The sequence below is a fragment of the Chrysemys picta genome, chromosome 4 (genome assembly GCF_011386835.1).
Source record: "Chrysemys picta bellii isolate R12L10 chromosome 4, ASM1138683v2, whole genome shotgun sequence".
Lineage (NCBI taxonomy): Eukaryota > Metazoa > Chordata > Testudines > Emydidae > Chrysemys > Chrysemys picta.
This window is the reverse complement of record NC_088794.1, coordinates 88,954,481-88,975,744: the sequence shown is the minus strand read 5'-3', so window position 1 is coordinate 88,975,744 and position 21,264 is coordinate 88,954,481. Positions and strand designations below refer to the sequence as shown.

At 40.4% G+C, this 21,264-nt stretch overlaps 1 protein-coding gene across 9 annotated transcripts in view; it reads left to right on the top strand.

Annotated features, from left to right (window-relative positions):
• The window catches only part of LOC103306399 (cytochrome c oxidase assembly protein COX16 homolog, mitochondrial), a 77,195-nt gene that overhangs the window by 44,342 nt on the left and 11,589 nt on the right, over positions 1–21,264 (top strand). For 7 of the 9 annotated variants that reach the window (XR_006174245.2, XR_006174246.2, XM_065592970.1 and 4 more), the window contains 2 exons: positions 936–998; positions 15,980–16,082. The exons of 1 other annotated variant lie outside the window; for it this stretch is intronic. Coding sequence is in view for 2 of the 8 variants with exons in the window: in XM_024109227.3 (XP_023964995.1) it covers positions 936–998; positions 15,980–16,048 (132 nt within the window). In the remaining 6 variants the exon portion in view is untranslated. The remainder of the gene's footprint in view (positions 1–935; positions 999–15,979; positions 16,083–21,264) is intronic. One more of the 9 variants, XM_008172551.4, reaches the window with a different exon arrangement.

The following is a 21,264-nucleotide window of genomic DNA, read 5'->3' as shown; positions in this document are numbered from 1 at the left end:
ACCTTTACCAATTCTGTCATGCCTGGGTTCAGTTTTAGCCAGCTGCTCTTCATTCAAGTGTTGATCTGTGCTAAGGATTAGGAATGCAGAGAGTTGGTCCTGTTTACATCTGAAGTGAAGGAGACATACAGTGGGGTATTATCTGTATATTGCTGACATTTTTCAGTGTGTAACCAGCTCCCCCAGTGTCTTCATACAGATATTGAATAATATTGGGGAAAGGATAGAGAGAGCCTTGCAGCAAGGCAAGAGCGCACTTTCAGGGCAGAGGAATAGTTGCCCATAACACCTCTCTGGGTTAGTTCTGAAAGAACTCAAACCATTTTAGGACATTTCCATGGACCTGTGCTGTTCATCTGAGCAAAAACATCAGTCTAATGTGTATTGACTATTATTATCATTTCCACATTTGTTTGACAGAAGAGAAGATATTGGAATGGGGGAGTTGGCAATGGGACAGCTAATACAGTGTTGCTGGAGTGGGAAATGAGGAATTTACCTTTCCAGTATCAAAACTTCAACTGCTTCCTGAGTACTAATACTCTTAGCATCTAGCTGTGAAGCCAGCCCCCCCCCCCCCCCCCCGCATTGCAATATAAACAACAGTGGTACATTGAAAATTTATGGGCAGAGTAAAATAAAATTCAGGTAATACAAAATTAAGTAACATAAAGATTACTTTATTGTACTTGGAGAACAATGAAGGAGAGGGGGAGGGCAGTCCCTCTCCCCCCTCCCCCCCCCGGCTAGTCTGAAAGAGCTAGAATCTGTTGACCTTTGTTCTATTCGGGTTCATATACTGCACCCATCACCATGGTATCTGGGCAATGCATTTAGTTTATTTTTAAAAGAAGATTGAGAAATTTCTTTTTCTTTCAAATTTGGGTATATTTTATAAATAAACATTTTGGATGTCTTTTCCGTTTGCCTTACAGATGGATCCAGCTTTGGAAGAAAGAATCAGAAAGAATAAGATAACATTGGAATCTGAATATGAGGTACTGTAGGCTTCTTGCTCAGGTCTTGTAGCCTTGTCTTGCCTACCCTAGCTGTTGGTCAGGTGTGCCTGCCCATAATTAAAATTAAACCAACTCTTTGCCTTTAATTCACTACTGTCCAGTAAAACTAGGGTTTTTTGATAAAAGATTTTGAACATGCAATGCTTCTTTCTAAACACAGCCCTGCTTTGATCTCCAGTTGCCAAGTACAGCACTACAAATGAAGCTAACAGTTTCTGTGGCTAGCCTAGTCTATAAAAGTAAAGCTTACGTTGGACTTGGATAGAATATGTGCATGTCAGCATTTATGCTACATATGATGTGATGAGATCCTTGTGAGAAATTGCAGCACCATGTGACTGCCTAGCTGACACTACCCACTAATCTATCTGCCTCCATAACTACTACTTATATTCCAAACATGTGTGCAGTTTTCACACAGCTGCCATTCCCCTTTTGTCCATCAAAATATATATATATCACAGAGAAATATTTCCTCCTTTCTCCCAAATTTATTTCTTCCCACAATTACACTGCTCTAAGATGGAGGCCTGAGCTAGCAACAGGTTTAATGTCCAGTATCTCATAAGTCTTCAAGGCTGGAAATGGGTTTGTTATCACTGAGGAAAGCTGTTATCCCTTTCCACAGATAAAAGGTGTTTGTTTCAGGCTCAGTCCCTTCCAAGATATTAGACCTTAAAATTATGACACTGATATATAGAAAACGTTTTTTAGGTAATTGTAGAGTTTTATAAAATTCAATGCAACAAATTATCTGCTCGTTGTTTCTGCACTTGGTTTGTTTTGTTATTGAGAGGGGGGAGAGGGATAAAAGGGCACAAATAATTTGGGGTACAGTTTTTTGCCTACAGTTATTTGCAGGTGAAATTCCTGACACATGGGTTTCAAGTACTTGATTTCACCCTACTTAAATATTCAAATGATAGAAACTAGGGATGTAAAAGGTTAACCAGTAAGCATTAGGCTTACCGGGTAACCAACCTTAACCGTTAACCCTGGCGGCCCCGCGCAGGCAGCAGGCACCCATGCCCCGGCTGCAGCTGGCCAGAGAGACCTCAGCCATGCCACGCCAGTAGGACCCCAGCCCCAGTCACGCCAGGACGGCCGGTGGGACACAGCCGCACCAGGCCTGCCATCCGAAGCAGGCCCAGACCTCGCTATGCCGGAGCTACCTCGGTTAATGGTTAATTAAACGATATAATTTTAATCATTTAACCAGTTAACTTTTTTAACCGATTTTTACATCCTTAATAGTAACTGGACTTACTAATAAAACCGTTCTATCACACTATCCCATCCATCATGAATTATCTATATCAGAATAATAATATGTACTCTTTTTTTTGCTTTTCTAAAAGAAGCACACAGACTTTTCCTTCTCTAGTATGGTAAAGTTATTAAATTAAGATGACTGGAAACAAATTTGGGGCATTGCACTTTTTACAAATAACTTTGTTTTGTACTGTTTAGGGGGCAGAAAGCCTCATACTCTGAGTATGAATGGAAAATCCCAGCCTGAAATTCATAATTTACAATCCACTAATGACAGTTCTGTTTGCCTTTTGGGAGCCTTTAGTCTTGTGCGCTCCCTTATATGCATTCTAACTCTGGTGTGATTTATTAATGTGAAAGAACCACAGTGCAATGAAAATAACATTTTCAGTCCCTGTCCTTTTAACATGATGTATAACTCTAAGCTCAGAATGGAACTGTACGTGTGTTTGGATAAGCCACACTTTCTCCCAACCACAATTAAGTACATGGTTGAAGGACCATATTTAAACGGCCATAATTGCACTGACTCTTGTAGGGGACGTCAATGTTAATCAAATGAAAATGGCATAACACAATCTTAAACGCATGTTCAGGTAATTCTTGTGAGGCTCATTCCTGTTAGCAGAAGTGACTGAAATATTCTTAATTTTTGGTTTTTAATCTAAACTGCAGATGAGCCCCATGCCACAGAGTTCAGATCTAGAGCCAAACTTTACCAAACAACACAGCATTCAGATCTTGCATTCCAGTGTGATTGATTATAGAGAGAGGACCAATATATGTTGTTTGGATTGCATCAGGATTTGAAATTCCTCATAATTAAGGTGGATTCATATCAGTTCGGGGCCCATCTCTAATGTCAAAATACAAATATATAAAAGTATATAAATTATAAAAACTTTACTATGGGCCCAAACCTGCTAAGTGCTGAGCATCCTAAATTCTCACTATAGTGCAAGTTAAAGGAGCTCAGTGCCCCAGCAGGGTTGTATATCACCTCACAGGATTAGGCTGTATCAGAGTGTTTGACTATTTAATCCATTGTTTCCTCTCCATTCCTACTGAAAAGATTACTGGACAAGTCCTTTGTCATCTCTCTCCTTGAGTACAGTAAACTTTCTCCTCTGTGGACCCTATAGTCTACCTTTTCCCTACACTACTCCCTAGGCTACCCAAAATATGGCTGCTTAAGAACATCTTGGAATTTTATATATAGAACTACTTGGAGGGTTATAATAGTGCCTCTTATTAAGGACAGTAATAGTAAAATGCCAAGGGCCCTAAAAAGGTTGCATAATTATTATGTAATACTCAAAGGAGAAGGGCATTATTTTACAATTTTGCTATACTAACAGCATTAATTTACACAGCTGCTGTTGAAGACAACTGTCCTTCTTGAAATTTGACTGTCTGATGTATAAAAACCTTCTGTTGACTTCTTCTTCTTCTTCTTATCGGAATATATGTGTTGAATTCTTTTGGTATGCTGAGATTACTGCTTAAAGCTTACCTACCGCCTTTTGAGTCCTGGCTCACAGGGCAAAGATAGTTCCAATGTACTGTAACATTATATCCTGACTCAATATGAATTTTGTGAGTTAAGATATCATCAAGTCATGATTTAAAGTGACAAGTTTCATGTAAAGACATTTTTTTTCACTATAACTTAATAGTTGTGCGAAGTTCAGTTTATCCCACATAGGAGCATAGTTGGTATTGATGTTATTTCAAGGACTGCAGTAGAGGCAACCATTTGTGTGTATAATCTATACTGAAGTGTTAATCTCTCGGGTCTATCATTGGTTCCATCCATCTTGTGCTTTGGGACATGCCAAAGGAGCAAACTGCCTTTACACACGTTCCCTTTTGCCTTGTGTTCTCACACAGCTAGCTAGTCCTTGCTGCTCGCATTTGCCTAATAAATCATTGCCCTTTCCATAGCTGAAATTAGTACTAATGTGAATGTTCCATGCATGAGCCTTGTTAAACAAACTGTAAAAAATGCGAAGTACACCTCTACCCCGATATAACACTGTCCTCGGGAGCCAAAAAATCTTACTGCGTTATAGGTGAAACCGTGTTATATCGAACTTGCTTTGATCTGCCGGAGTGTGCAGCCCCGCCCCCCCGGAGTGCTGCTTTACCGCGTTATATCCGAATTCATGTTATATCGGGTTGTGTTATATCAAGGTAGAGGTGTAGTATATAACTTGTGCTAAAACAGAGGTCTAGAGTTTTTTTTTTTTAAGTGCTAAAGTGGCACTTAAAAAATTAAAGGAAGGAGGGGAATTATTTTCCCAATTGGCACATTGTTCCCTATCAAATAATTCATTTTGAACACCCCAAAAAAAAAATTCTTTCTAATCATAATTTTTTTTCTACAGTATCTTTCATCCTCCAGGACCTAAAGTGGTTTGCAAATGTAAAGGGTCACAGTCAACTTTTAATCACAATTCTGTTTGAAATTGTTTATTTACTAAATTATATGTTACCCTGAAGATTACTATACCTGAAAGAGATTAGGGTATTTTTTTCTTTTCAGATTTTGTACTTTGTGGGCAATCACTTTATGTCCCTACATTGAGGCCTGGATCCAGCATAGCACTTAACTTAAAGCCTGTGCTTAATTTAACTTACAGGAATACTCCCATTGAAGTCAAAGCCTAAAATTAAGCACATACATAAATTTGCAGGATTGGGGCCTTACTTAGTTTCCCCTATTATTTGTGTGAGTCTTTCCAACAGCAGAAGAGAAGAGAAAAATATTTTTAAATTGGAAAATATGATTGTAAAACCCCAAAAAAATGGCAGGAAGAGGGACTCAGGAGCATGTGAAGAACCTGAAATTACTTTTAGCATCCTCTCTCTCTGTCTTTTCTTTAACTTAATAGATTTCGAGTTATCAGTTTTCCTTTTAACTAACCGATTGCAAATACATAGTTGCAGTAAGAATTTTTCAAGACAAAACATAATTACCTGGGTTGGAATTTAGCAAAGGTATCCAGGATAACAAACCAGGTACTAAAGGGCTCTTCAGTCTAGCAGAGAAAGACATATCAAGAACCAGTAGCTGGAAGCTGAAGCCAGACCAAATTCAAATTAGAAACTAGGCATACATTTTTAACAGTGAGAGTGATCAACTACAGGAACAAACATCCAAAGGGAATGGTGGATTCTCCATCTCTTGATGTCCTCGAATCAAGACTGGATTCCCTTCTGGAAGGCATGCTTTAGTCAAATAAATTATTGGGCTCAGTACAGAGATAACTGGGTGAAACTTAATAGCCTGTGATACACAGAGAGTCAGATGAGGTGATGAATGGTATTGATCCACTTCCACCTTGCATAGTTTATTAGATTAGATAAGAAGTCTGCATGAGGAAATATGACTGAACTCCACCACATGCAATGGGTTCACATCCCCTGTCCAATGGCCCACCCAATTCATGCCCCATACTTTGCACAATAGAACTACATCAGTTTTGCTGCATGGAATGACCCTGGCATCCATGGAGGAGGCGGCAACATTTGTCCCTGGGTGAGGAATGTGTAACTGTTTACTTATCAAGTGAGACTGCTGGCAAATATTGCAAAATTATTAAATGGCATCTCAGTCTTCAAACAGCAGAGCAAGAGGTTTGGGGATGTGGTTTGGGAAGGCTGCTTCCTACACAAGATGCCTTGTGAGTGAAAGGAAATAATATATGTATTATCTCTGCTAAGCTGGTTAGTGCCATTTACATCTCTTATTAATTGAATTTGGGCCCGGCCCCTGCACCTGTGGGGATCCCGGACCGCCCGCACACACACACGCCCAAGTTTTAGTCATGGCGGGTATTTTTAGTAAAAGTCATGGACAGGTAACAGGCCTGTGAATTTTTGTTTACGGCCTGCAACCTGTCCATGACTTTTACAAAAAATACCCATGACTAAAACATAGCCTTAATTATTAGTCTTTCACATGCCAAGACTAGCAGTAGGTATGACAGCAAGTGGATTTTAGTTAGGGCAGTTTTTGTGTTTAAGTACTGTATTTGTTGAGTGAATGTACAATATATACATAACTTATCTTGTTCTCCCTTCTTCCTCTTTCAAAAATCTCATAAACCTGTGGTTCAAGATGTGGGTCTCGGGGAAAGGTCAAAGTATTACAGGAAGGTGAAGCTGGGCAGCAATTATGGCACAAGCTCCTAAGATAACTTCTGGCAATAGAGCTTTAGTACAAGGAGGAAGGTTCTTACTTTCCCAACAAGACTTTTCTCTCTGTTGAAAATGTTGGCTTATCCAAGCCTTTGTTTCCGTTAGGCTAGGGTACGCCACCCAGAACTTACACTGAGTGCTCTCTCCACTAGTTGATTAAGAGCAGGCCATGCCAGAAAGAACTTAATATTCTTGTACCACATATTCCTGCCAGGATGCTGGTTATTATCTATAAAGCCCTAATTAGCCTAGGGCACAGCTAGTCCAGGCACTGTCTCCCTTTCTGACCTGCCACCCAATCTGTGCTTGTCCTGAACATTTAAGTTAACCATCCTATAAATGAGGTTTGAGGGGGCCAGGACTTCTCAGTAGCTGGCCCTCACCTCTTGAATTCACTATTGCTAGATATTCACGTAAGCCCCAGTCTGGCCACATTGATAAGCCAGTATAAGACACGTCTCTTTGTACTAGATCTTCCATAAGTGCCAACTCTTTCTTCACTTGCTGAGTGGCAGCCTCCTTTTCATCTCTATCCTTAGTGCTTAAAGTGTCATTGGCTCCCCTTAGATAGAACTTTTTCTGGGAGGGTTGATATTCATCTAAGCCATCTACAGTGTTACTGTGATCAGGATCATACAAATGCCTGAAATAAATAACCTCCTCTCTCCCCCTCTTCAAAATGGAGCTATCCATAATGGTTTGCAGTTCATTTGCTCTTCTTGGTGTTTTTATCTCTGTGCCACAGGGACTGATTGATTATTACCACATTTCAATGCCAGCATTATGCATTCTCAGCCACCAGAGAATACAGTGAAAAAATGTGCCTCCGTGGGGAATCACTAAGTCTTTGGTATAAAGTATCTTGCAGGAAACATTTTAATGCAGTGGATGGGGATTTAGCCACACAGCTAAATCTCTAGGCATTCCCCTAATTGACTGCCCCTCAAGGAAGTGCACCAGGGCCGCTAGTTCCACATAGCCCAGGAGCTATCATTTGAGTAATGGTGTAAAGTGGTCTTTCACAGTTGTTTCCTTGTAGTTGTGTTACCATGTTCATTCTTTACTCTTTTTTGTGAACGCCTTAAGCATTACTTTGAAAATGTATTATTCTAGTGAGTTTTGGCCATGTCCACATTCTCGGTTTCATTGTTGCCCTGGATTTGAGGGTTGTGTATACCCCAGAATGTGATTAAGCTAATTGCAACCATATTATGTGTACTTAGCTACTATAAAGTATTGAAATAGAACACTGCATAGTTAAGGGTTAATTTGGAGATAGGCTTTTAAAAACAAGGTTAAAATGTAGCTGGCAGTTTTTGCTAATCAATTTTTTTTAAAAGTAAATAAAAGCCTTGAGTCTAAACACCTCTAATATTAAAAACTTATTAAAAGTTAGAAGAAATAATGATCCAGTTGGGTCATTCTGATCTATGTCTTTTGTAAAAGTTAGTTATAAAAATTTAGCTAATAAAGTGTACTTTGCAGCAGTCCTCTGAAGCCATTTTGAGAGACCTATTTCCTGACACTTTTTCTCCACGGTGGGTGAGCAACTGGCCAGTGCAAACCTGCTGTTAATTACTCAATACCGTTCATAAGAACATAAGAACGGCCATACTGGGTCAGACCAAAGGTCCATCTAGCCCAGTATCCTGTAATCCGACAGTAGCCAAGGCCAGGTGCCCCAGAGAGAATGAACAGAATAGGTAATCATCAAGTGATCTCATACCCTGTTGCCCATTCCCAGCTTCTGGCAAACAGGCTAGGGACACCATCCCTGCTCATCCTGGCTAATAGCCATTGATGGACCTATCCTCCATGAATTTATTTAGTTCTTTTTTGAACCCTGTTATAGTCTTGGCCTTCACAACATCCTCTGGCAAGGAGTTCCACAGGTTGACAGTGCGTTGTGTGAAGAAGTACTTCCTTTAGCTTGTTTTAAACCTGCTGCCTATTAATTTCATTGGGTGACCCCTAGTTCTTGTGTTATGAGAAGGAGTAAATAACACTTCATTATTTACTTTCTCCACACCAGTTATGATTTTATAGACCTCTGCCAAGCCGAAAAGTCCCAGTCTTAATAACCTCTCTTCATATGGCAGCCATTCCATACCCCTAATAATTTTTGTTGCCCTTTTCTGAACCTTTTCCAATTTCAATATATCTTTTTTGAGATGGGGAGACCACATCTGCATGCAGTATTCAAGATGTGGGCATACTGTGGATTTTTATAAAGGCAATATGATATTTTCTGTCTTATTATCTATCCCTTTCTTAATGATTCCCAACATTCTGTTCGCTTTTTTGACTGCCGCTGCACATTTGAGTGGATGTTTTCAGAGAACTATCCACAATGACTCCAAGATCTTTCTCTTGAGTCGTAAGAGCTAATCTAGACCCCATCATTTTATATGTATAGTTGGGATTATGTTTTCCAGTGTGCATTACTTTGCATTTATCAACATTGAATTTCACCTGCCATTTTGTTGCCCAGTCACCCAGTTTTGAGAGATCCTTTTGTAGCTCTTCACAGTCTGCCTGGGACTTAACTATCTTGAGTAGTTTTGTATCATCTGCAAATTTTGCCACATCACTGTTTATCTCTTTTTCCAGATCATTTATGAATTTGTTAAATAGGACTGGACCCAGTACAGACCCTTGGGGGACACCACTCTCTCCATTCTGAAAACTGACCATTTATTCCTACCCTTTGTTTCCTATCTTTTAACCAGTTACCAGTCCACAAGAGGGTATACATTTAAGTGGAGCCTCTATTATGGTGTCTTTAAAAAGTTTCCATGCAGCTTGCAGGGATTTTTCTTTTGGTGCTGTAGCTTTTAATTTCTGTTTAACTAACCTCCTCATTTTTGTGTAGTTCCCCTTTCTGAAATTAAATGCTACAATGTTCGGCCACTGGGGGTGTTTTTCCCGCCACAAGGATGTTAAAGTTAATTATATTATGGTCACTCTTACCAAGCGGTCCAGCTATAGGCACCTCTTAGACCTGATCCTGTGCTCCACTTAGGACTAAATCAAGAATTGTCTATCGTCTTGTGGGTTCCAGGACTAGCTGCTCCAAGAAGCACTCGTTTAAAATGTCAAGAAACTTTATCTCTGCATCCCATCCTGAGGTGACATGTACCCAATCAATATGGGGATAGTTGAAATCCCCCATTATTATTGAGTTTTTTATTTTCATAGCCTCTCTAATCTCCCTGAGCATTTCACAGTCACTATCAGCATCCTGGTCATCTAGTTGGTAATATATTCCTACTGCTATATTCTTATTATTCAAGCATGGAATTACTATCCATAGAGATTCTAGGGTACAGTTTAGTTCATTTAAGATTTTTACTTCATTTGATTCTATGCTTTCTTTCACAGATAGTGCCACTCCCCCATCAGCACGACCTGTTCTGTCCTCCTGATATGTTTTGTATCCTGTATTACTGTGTCCCATTGGTTATCCTCGTTCCACCAAATTTCTGGGATGCCTATTATATCAATATCCTCATTTAATACGAGGCACTTTAGTTCACCCATCTTATTATTTAGACTTCTAGCATTGGTATATAAGCACTTTAAAAATTTGTCACCTTTTAGCTGTCTCCCATTACATGATGTAATTGAATGAGACTTTTTTTCATTTGACTGTTTCTCATCTGATCCTACCTGTATTTTATCATTTTCCATACTCTCCTTCTTACTAGGACACAGAGTCTCCATTAGTAGATCCTCCCCTAAGGGATGTCTCTGTCCGAACCACGTGCTCCTCCGCACCTGTTGGCTTTCCCCCAGCCCTTAGTTTAAAAACTGCTCTACAACCTTTTAAATTTTAAGTGCCAGCAATCTGGTTCCAGATGTTAGGTAAATATCTGGGATGTTCTAAACCTATTGCTTATGTCTGTGTGTGCTTAAATCTAATAAACTGCAGTTTTAGATAGAGCACACTTACTTTCATAAATCTTTTATCAGATGGAATTGCTGTGCTCCCATTGATTTATTCCTGACAGCGCCTGGAGTGAAATAGTTAAGTTACCCCTGTTGGGGGTTCTAAAAACCCTAAGTAACAGTATCTGTGTTTGAAATGCTTTTCAAGCATGATTCCAGAAGAACGCTGTTATAACATAGTCTGTAATCTGCACATCAAGGAGTGGTTATTAAACGTTTATATAATACTCTAAGTGTACATGGCACCGTGCAGTATTAGGTGGGGGCCAAACAGTGAACCAGCCCCTGCTCTGAAAAACGTACTGTCTAAGAGCAAAAGGGAAACCAAATGTACAAGACAATAGTGGGGATTGGCCATTAGAGCTTGGATGCTTCATGAAGGAGATTGAAGAAGTTTTTAGCATATACCAGTAGGGGGTTCATTGCAAGCATTAGGACAGCATGGAAGATGTTGTGGAGTTGGAAGGGGCTAAGATAACACATAGGTTGGAGAAGAGGAAAACTTAAATTGAAATCAGGAGTAGATGTAGGAGAAAATGAGGCAAGTTAGAGTTGTATACAAGGGCAGAGTTGAGGAGAAGCTTGAAGTTTGATGCAGAAGAGAGTGGAAGCTAATGCAGAGATTCATGGATGGGGAAGGACAAGGTCAGAGTAACAACAAGGAGTCTGGTGGCACCTTAAAGACTAACAGAGTAGTGGGAAATAAAAACTAACTTGTTAAACTATTCTGTAGACATGCTCATGGAGTAGACTATAGCATACTTTCCACTAAAGAGATTACTTTAAAAAAATCCCTGTTCACACTGGGTGCTAACTACAATTAGAAGGGTTGTTTGAGTAAAGAGATAGGAAACCAGGTGGATGAGGTAATATCTTTTATTGGACCAACTTCTGTTGGTGAGAGAAACAGAAGTTGTTCCAACAAAACATACTGCCTCACCCGTCTTGTCTCTCTAATATCCTGGGACCAACACAGCCACAACAGCACTGCGTACAGCGCTGGGCAGTAGGAGGCAGGAGACAAGAGGGCCCAAATTTTAAAATGTATTTAAGTGTTTTAGGCTACTAAGTGCCTAAATCCCTTTTGAAAATGAGACTTTTGCTCCTGAATCAGTTAGGTTTTACAATACTGAGCACAGTAATGCTTACATACCTTCAAAAATGTGGGCCGCGATCCATTATCACCTGTCGCTCTCTTGCTTTGTGATCTTGGGCAAATCACTTAACTTCTGTCTGCTTCATATTACCCTTCTGTAACAAAACAAAAGCAATAGTAGTAGTAATGATAATCATTAATATGGGGAATAATAATGTTTACCCAGCAATGCAAGATACATTGAACCACACAATTAAACAGTGCATAGCAGCTGTTTTAGAGCATGATTGGATCTGATTTGTCCAGATTTGGCAATGACCAAGAGTGTCATATTTACAATAATGTAAAAATGTTTCACAGTGAGATTAGAATGGTCCAGAGACTGTCTAGTTTCTGTCCTGAAGCCTGCCTGCACTAAGTGCCATCTTGCCAAACTTTACCCAGTTCATATGCCATCACATTCTGGGATGAAATCCAGACCAGTGCGGGGCTGTGTCATGCCTGCCATGGAACCTTGGGTGCCTTGCAATGCTTTGCTGTTACAGCTCCCAACCTGGGCTGTTCCCACCAGCCTACCAGCAAGCAGGTCAGTGTGTGTGTGTGTGTGTGTGTGTGTGTGTGTGTGTGTGTGTGTGTGTGTGTGTGTGTGTGTGTGTGTGTGTGTGTGTGTGTGTGTGTGTGTGTGTGTGTGTGTGTGTGTGTGTGTGTGTGTGTGTGTGTGTGTGTGTGCGCGCGCGCTAGACAGCCCTGGTTCTGCAGTTCTCACCCCAGCAGCCCATCTACAGCCCCACTCTGGCTTCCACTAGCCTTGGTTACTACTTGTAGGGTGACCCTAGCCCACTCCCTGTCCTGAATTTTCCCAAAACCATGTGCTCTACAGTGTCCAGCCCTGGACAGTTCAGAGAAATAATATGGTTCACTTGTTCCTCTAAAGACACAACACACATCACAGCTTATTGACTCAACTGGGGTTAATACATCCTTCCCTTTAAACACCGCAGTAAGTTGGTTTATAGTAAAATAAAACAAATTTATTAATAATAGGACATAGGTTAAGTGATGCTAAGTAAAAAGAATAAGGTTAGAAAGGGTTACAAGCAAATAAAAGTGAAAACACACATCTAAGAGTCTAAAAATTAATCTAGCAAGATACAGCCTTTGTTCAAGATGGTTTCCATCACCAGTCATGCTTCTTCCCAGCCATGGCTAACTTTCCTTCAGTCAGGAGCTTCCAAAAAGGTACATGGCACTGGCTTCCATTGTCATCTTAGGTAAAAGATCTTTGCTTAAACAGGCTTCTCACCTCTATTCAGTTTCAGAGACTTCAACCCCCCCTTGTTTGAAGGACTTGCAAGAGCTCTGTTCCCTGGTGTCTGTCGAGCAATGGATACCCAAAAATGATTTTTTGCCCTTGCTTATATCTCCCAAAGCTCAATGGCCAAGAGACAGGAAGCTCTTCTGTGTGCTCTGCTTGCTGTGTCCACTAAGAAGCTGACCTCATGCTATTCTCTTCCCCATTCTGATTCCTATGCAAATTGGGCTTCTGTTGTTTTGATTCTATTATGCTTAATTTACAGGAGACAGGTAAATGTCTGCCTCCATTCCTTGTCTGGGCGGGAACTTCCTTTGGCCACACACTTTAAAATATAATATCAAAAATTAGCTGGAGTATCCTGCTAATTCTCATGGATGAATTTGAACAAACTCTATATATGGACTACCTATTTGGACTATAACCTGATGAAGTGATTCTGGCAATAACTTTTTGCAACTCGGCAGCTCGCACCCTCTACCGTGAAACTGACCTAAGAACTTTATTCATATCTGTATGTGTAATGACCTTTTAACCAATACTCTTTCTCGTTTTTCTTTTTTTTTATACATCTTAGTTTAGTTAATAAGCATTGGCTGTAAGCGTGTATTAGGACAAGATCTGAAATATTCATTGATGTGGTGGGTAATGTGTCTGATCCCTTGGGATTGGTAGAACTTTATATCTGATTAACAAGATTTTCAGTAATCCTCATCATATTTGATTTGGCTGTCTGGGTAGAAGCCCAGGAAACTTTAAGGGAGCTGTGGTTTTGGCTTCTGGGTAACCAGTAAGGTATTGTAGAAGCTGTTTTGTTGCTGGCTTGGTGAATCTCCTTATTGGAATAACCACCAGTTTGGGGGATCGTCTGTCCCGTTCTTTGCACTTAACCCTGATTGAGCAATCTCACTGGCCCCTCCAAGGCACCAACGGTCACAGTTTGTTTACTGCATGTATGTAAATTGAGGTAAATGCAAATTCCTTTGTTTAGGATGGACCTGATTAACAATTCACCCTGACATACCTGGTTCACACACACTTTAGTTATAATTCCAGCATATATTCATGACTCTTAATATGCATTGCGTACATATATATCACAAGAATATTAATGATCAGTAATTTATTAGTTTTCAAATGATACCTCACAAGGCATATTTTTTTACAAAGATTATTACAATAGTTTGTAGGGTATGAATACAAGGGTGCTTATCCATGCATCATAGCGATTCCCCGTGATAATCAGTGGAATCACAATGTGACAGATGTTAGTATTAAAATGCACGTTTAATTCCTTCCCTATTCTTGTATGGGGAAAGGAGAAATTGTCTTCCCAAATGGATATGACACATGTGGAGGAGTAGATGGAAAAAGATGAGGCAACAATTCAAGTGTGTGAAAACCAGACTATAGGAAATAACACTTGTGACGTAGCACCACATAATTCTTTATGGAAATATGCTTACGAATGTGTAGATGACAGAACTGGAATGTGTTTTATGCTACATATGCCATGTAACATATTTCTGTAAAGGTTCTGATCTACTGAATATATTCATCCTATTTGTATGCATGTGTTTTTTTCGTATTCAAAGTTATGAATATTGGCTGTGTACTTATTTAAGTAGCCTTAGTAAAGCATTTGGTCCGCTTCTTGAGAAAGGAATGTGCAAATTAAGTGCCCAATCAAGAAACACTTAACTGACAATGGATCTTGGAAGACTCCAATCCACATAAGTCTTCCTGGAGCCATTCAAGATAGCATGCGGGCAATGGCTGCTGCCTGTAAAAACTGAGTCATGCATGGACATGTGACTCACCCAAGTGACTCCAAAACTCCATCTTGGAGCTGGATTTTGCATAGGAGAGAGAAGGGGGTCTCCACCCACAAGAGAGTCTATTTAAGCCCCTGAGAGACCCCTCCCTTTTGTCTTCAGCTGGCTCAATAGATAGGTATCTTTTGGGGGTGGAGAGACTAATAGAAACTGGAACAAAGGACAGTAACCATGGGAGTGTGAGTGATTGCTGGACCCAGACTAGAAGGAGGCTATTCTGTAAAAGAGGCTTATTGGAACATCTGAGGGTGAGATTTTATCTGTATTCAGCTTCTTACTGTATTAGGTTTAGACTTGCGTGTTTTATTTTATTTTGCTTGGTAATTCACTTTGTTCTGTCTGTTATTACTTGGAACCACTTAAATCCTACTTTTTGTATTTAATAAAGTCACTTTTTTACTTATTAATTAACCCAGAGTATGAATACCTGGGGGGGAAACAGCTGTGCATAGCTCTCTATCAATGTTATAGAGGGCGAACAGTTTATGAGTTTACTCTGTATAAAGCTTTATACAGGGTAAAATGGATTTATTTAGGGTTTGGATCCCATTGGGAGCTGGGTGTCTGAGTTTTGGAGACAGGAACACTTCTTAACCTGTTTTCAGTTTAGCCTGCAGCTTTTGAGGGACCTGGTCTGAGTTTGTAACAAGCTAGCATGTCTGGCTCAAACTGGCAAGGTTCTGGAGTCCCAAGCTGGCAGGGAAAACAGGTTAGAAGTAGTCTCAGCACATTAGATGGCAGTCCCAAGGGGGTTTCTGTGATCCAACCCATCACAACACTGATTATATTTTTGATGAAAAAGACGTTGTACTTTATAGTGACAATTAGGAATATGGGAGTATAAAGTAGTTAGTAAGAGCATTCAGTTGTAGGGAATCCCAGTTGCTGATGAGGGGAGTGGATCGTGCAGGGTTCCGCCCCGCTCCGCAACACACACAAATTAATCCCACTTACTATGGGAATTGAATGTTCTGTGAGTTCGTTCATTCATAAGGGTTGGGCCTGGTTAGTGCTTAGGTTGGGAAACTGTTGTGGTAAGTCAAGGTGCTTCAGGAAGTGTACAGTAGTTGGTGATATAGTCCATAGCACGCTCCCCTGGGTCAGTACAGAGCCAGTGTCTCAGTGTCGTGCTCAGGTGCACTGTGCTGCTAAAAGTGCCATTTTACAGCTGTGTCATAACTCCCCACCCCAAAGTCCTGACCCCCTTTTCTAACAAAAGGGACTGTAACCACTATCACTTGACCAAATTCCACTTTAGGTAATTGCATTCTTCCTTCCTAAATTCCCTCTATAGCTCCAATTTTTGTATAGAGTTAAATGGCTGCCTGGTTCCATCCCAGATGTGTCTACAAAGGTGAAGTGATTGCAGTATCCTTTTGGATCCCTCAGAAAGAAAGGTACAATTTATTTGCAAGCAATATTTATTTATTTTATTTTATTTTATTTTATTTACTTATTCTACATCCTGCACAGCTTGAGGGTGCCACCCAGAAATCTGCCTGAAAAAAGAACGTCCTGGGGGAAAGGGAGCAGTGTTACCAGCCTTATCAAATAAAAAAACAGAATTTTAGCCAAAATGAAGAAACAAGAGGTGGCATGGAATGGTTCAGATTTATTTTATATTTTTTTCCCAGGCATTTGCTCAGAAACACAAAGCAAAAGGTGGGCATTGGCATCACTGAAGAAATAATTTATAGCTGGAGGAATTGAAGCTGCTGTGTTGCATCCGGCCAAAATCAGAATTACTAACAGAGACAAAACCTTTCTGTTTTGGGACTATAAATTGTCTAGCAAGCTCCTGGAAGAGATGAGTGGAAAATCTGCAGGAGAGTGTGGATAAGAGACAGAGAGCTAACTAAAAAGACTCAGTGTGAGCACTGCCTAAACCAACAGCTGGTCTATAAACAGTAACATCTGAGAAATGGAAAGTGCAGTTTACAAATATAGAGGGGTGAATTAGTTTCTAAGTTATATTTGCTACGTGGGTTTTTTAATTTTTTCTTTTCAAAGCTCTTAAAGCCTAAATGTAGGCTATATTTAAGCCCCTTTGTTTTCAGTTTAAACCGATTTTTACCAAAAAAATTCTGGGGTTTTACAAAAAGTAGTATTCATTTTTTTTCTGATTTTCAGCCTACTTTTGTATTATTCAAATATATAAAAAATAACTTGTTTTATTAGGAAAATACATATTGCATGAGATAGATGTATTATGATAATAATTAGTCTGGGTGTATATGCAAAGCTGCCTGTTGAAGTAAGGCTATGTATTAGTCTATACACACAATAAACAAGCAGGCACACGCAAAGTCTGAAGTGCATGCACATCTGAACATACTAATGAATCTCACGCCCACCACGTACACATTTCAAGCTTTTATCAGATAACGGTTTAAAGATTTGACACACTAAAATGGGAAGAAAACAAAAATCTGTATCAGAGTACGTTTCAGAACACCGGAAGTATTTGAAAGTTTTTAAAAAACACACAGGAGACAAGGCTGGAGTTGAGTGTATGTGCTGCAAATGGTGTGGCCCAATTATAAAATGTAAATATTTATAGGCTAATAGTTTTAAGTCTACAACAGTAAACTGTTTAATCAAATGAAAAGTTTTATTTGGGGATTAGAGATACATTGTTTTCATAAACTCAGAGGGGGCATTGTGTTTTGAGTTCTGTAGCAAACCACATTGATCGAATGGAATTCAAAGCATTAATTTACTGAATACTTTTTTCCCCGTCTTTCCGTCCATCAAAATAAACCCCGATATTTACCCCAAAAAATTAATAGTTTTTTGTACTGATTTTTTACCTGCTTTTGTTGTTGTGGTAATGAACACTAATAAATTCCTGGGGAAAATTAAAATAAAAACTGAAAATGAAGGGCCCTAGCTATATTCGAGATCTGTTCCTTGAGCCTTGTCTTATGGGAGCCTGTATTCTGACATAAAGAACAGGAGGACTAACACGTCTGCTATTCTGACATGACAGTTTTTAGGGATGCCCCCATCATGTATTAGTTTGGCAGGTAATCACCTCTTGCTATGGTGGCTCCTTGGCTCACTCCTTGACATGCATCTCAGCCCTTCCCTTCCACTTGCCAGAAGCCCCTGGAAACTTTTATATTACAAAAATTTTCAGAGGATAAACCTCCTGGTAGCACTCATATGTGAAATGTTTCCCTTTCTTCTTCCTCCCTAGTAGTACATCTTCTGTTTTTAGTATATAAATTTGAAAGAGTGTTTTTTAGTTAATTATTTGTATTGCATCAGTGCTGGGAGATCAGGGATTGGGACTCATTGTGCTAGGCATTGTACACACACAATGAAAAGATGGTCACTGCCTCAAATTGCTTACAGTCAAAGCAAGATAAAGGAGCAGGTCTTCTCCCTCGTGCCCACCCTGACAAATTCAGCTGACTGCAGGGGACCGCTATAGAGGGAAGTGCTGGAGGAATCTGTATTCCTCTCCCCACCTAGGTCCAGGAGAAGGACCTGAGGTGCTCTGCAGATTGTACTCCATCCATACAATTGGACTATGCCCCTAGCCCCCATTCTCCTACCGTGCTCATCCTGCAGTGTATGCGGGATGGGGAAAGACCAGAGAAGCTGCACAGCAGGGGAGCCTCACACTTTGGCTGACCCCACCCCAGATCTCACGGCACATAGATGCATAGAGAGTACCCATGGAGGTGGACTCCAGGCAGAAAGAGAACACCTCTCAAATGTCTGCCCTGCTGGTTCTGCTGGAAGGGGGCCCTTTAAAGTAGTAAAATATTGGCTAGGATTTACTTCTAAAAGTTTTAATACAATATTAAGATGGCAAGATTAAGCACTCAAAAGTAAAGAAATTCCTTAGCCCCGGTGCACCTGCTGTAAATTTTATGGCACATCTCAGAGACAAAGAGCAATACTTCGGTCTCTTTCTGAGCATTTCTAAGGTCTTGTATCTTAATATGCTAACCTCCCATAAACAAGTGAAAGAGGAACAGAAAATATTACATATATGCATCCTGGCCTAGTTAAGGTTGGAACTCACTGAATTTTCAGTGCTTGTTCTTGCAGACTTAACATTGTGTTAATACTACTATTTTGCTTTTAATTTTCCAGATTTTTTGTTTAAGGAAAGAAGATAATGTAGAACTAAATGGCCAAGTTCTGTCGGCTTTATTACTGGAGCTTGTGAATTCTCTGAACCAAAAGCAATACAGGAATGGCCTTCTGTCACTGCTGATCTCCTGCTGTGTGCGTGTATTCTGGGGCCCTCTGGGGTGTAGGAGGTGAAACCTCTGGCCAATACAGTGTGGGGTTAGTTTAAAAATGGAAAGGCTATGTAACCCCACAGATTACTGAGTGCATTAAATACTCTGGCTGTTAAATAATTTGGATCTCCATACTACCGTCCATCCAAGGCTCTCAAAGCAATTTACAAATATTAACTAAGCTTTACACACTCCTGTGAAGGAGGGATGTACTGCCCCTATTTGAAAAATGGAGAAATTCATGCACAGAGATAATAAGGCACAGATTGTCAAATTCAGGCTCTTAATTTCCACTGATTTCAATAGAAGTTAGGAGCCTAAACCCTTTTGAGGATCTGGGCCTAAGTGACATACCCAAGCTCATGTGCCGAGAGTGAGATCCTGTCCCATTGGAGTTAATGGCAAAACTCCCATTGCCCTCAGTATCATCAGGATTTTACCATAAGTCTTCAGCAGAGCTGAGAAGAGAACCCAGATCTCTTGGATGCTAAATTAGTTAGGTGCTTAAACCCCAGACTAAGGCACCTAAGTCCCAGTATTAGGCTCCATCACAATCCACAAAAGTCTCACTGAACCCTGTAGGTGCCTAAACTCACTTAGTATCTAAATGTTCAGGGTAAAAGTTCCCGTAAGTTTGTGCCTCTGGATATGTGCACTGCTGCTTCCTTCTAGGTGCCCAGTTCCCTATCTCCTATCTAAGACCCACTGCAATTTATGAACCAGGGGAAGATAGGCAGAGGAGCACCTAATGCACTCATTGGCCCAATCTGGTAAGCATGCTGAGAGGCTGTCCACTGGCTTGGGTTCCATTCAGAATTGGAGGCCAGGGAAAGAAGTGGTCATGGTGCCCACCTTATAACTTTTAGCTCAGTAGTTAGATCACTCACCCGGAATGTGAGGAAGAAAGGATTTGAACAGGCAAGTGCTCTAACCACTGAGCTGGGGGATATTCTTATGTAGGGCTCCCTCAGTCTCGCCTGTCAAAGCTGTTCTGTGTGGCATATAATTAGTCACAGTGCTGTAACGCTCAGCCGGAGAGTGCAAGAATGACTTTGTAACCTGGTGGACCCCATTTCGGAGGTGGGTGACCCAGGGGTCCAGTCCCCCTGCTCCAATAACTCTTTAATTATCTCCCATCAGCATCTTCCACTGGCTATCTGAGCTGGCTCTCTGCCTAGTGTGCTGTCTTTTGTGGATCACATTCTTAGGCATCCATCTCTTTTCATTCATTGTCTAGGGAGCATAAGCACCTAACTCGGGCTCTGTGGATTGCAGTGTTGTTCCAGTAATTTTCAAGGTGCCTCACCTAGAAATGCTGTAACGCTTAGCGTCACGCTGCCTAAGTTCCTTTGTGGATCCAGGTCTAAATCCTGTGCTCCAATCCCACAACCATTCTTTCCTTCACTAAATAAAAACCTTACTTCAGACTTTGCATTCTCTTTTCTCTCAACTTCTTCAGCCCTTGTCAACTTGCATTATACATGAATAACATAAAACTACAAAGAAACACCCTCTGGTTAAAAAGAATTACTCCATGCAGCTTTCCAGCCTGAGCAGGATTAATCACAGATAATAATTAAATACAAAGTGATAACCCTTAAATCACTAAACAAATGTGGCAGCAAACTTTTCTAAGGAAAATAAAAAGAGCAAAGAGAGTGCCTTGTGAAAGATTTCCTGCAAAAACAGAGCTTCATTAGTGCAATAAGGTGGAGATTTTAAACACCCATTTTAACTCTGTCCCCCTACATCTATACGTTAGAATAGGGTCTTTCATTACACGCGCTATAGCCCCGGAAGTAATTTGTTGCTCTAACACGTACCGAGCTGATTTGATGCAGTTCTCTTCCCTGCTCCTTTTAACTGTGAAGATGCTCCTCTCTTTGTAATCTTTCCATCTTTATCTGAAATTTTACATGCCAGTTACCATAGTGACAGGCAGTAATTGCCCCTTTTGATTTGTTATGTATAGGCATTTCTGGGGTGCTTATCACCAAAGTATCTGAGCACCTCACAAGCCTAATGAAGTAAGCCTCCTAACACCCTTCTCAGAGAGGCAAGTTTTTATTGTCTCGTTTTTACAGGTGAGATAGTGAAGCACAGAGACACTATAGTCACAGTTGTAAATGACCACTGATTTTGGTGGCCAACTTGAAATAACTTGGCCTGATTTTTCAGAGGTGCTGAGAGCTCCCAGGGCCAAATGAATTTTTATTGACTTCAGTTTGCTCTTTGTGGTGTGGAGGCTTGCCCTCTACGGACAACATATACCCAAACTCACAGGGTAATGATTTTCAAACACCATCAGTCTGGACCAGAT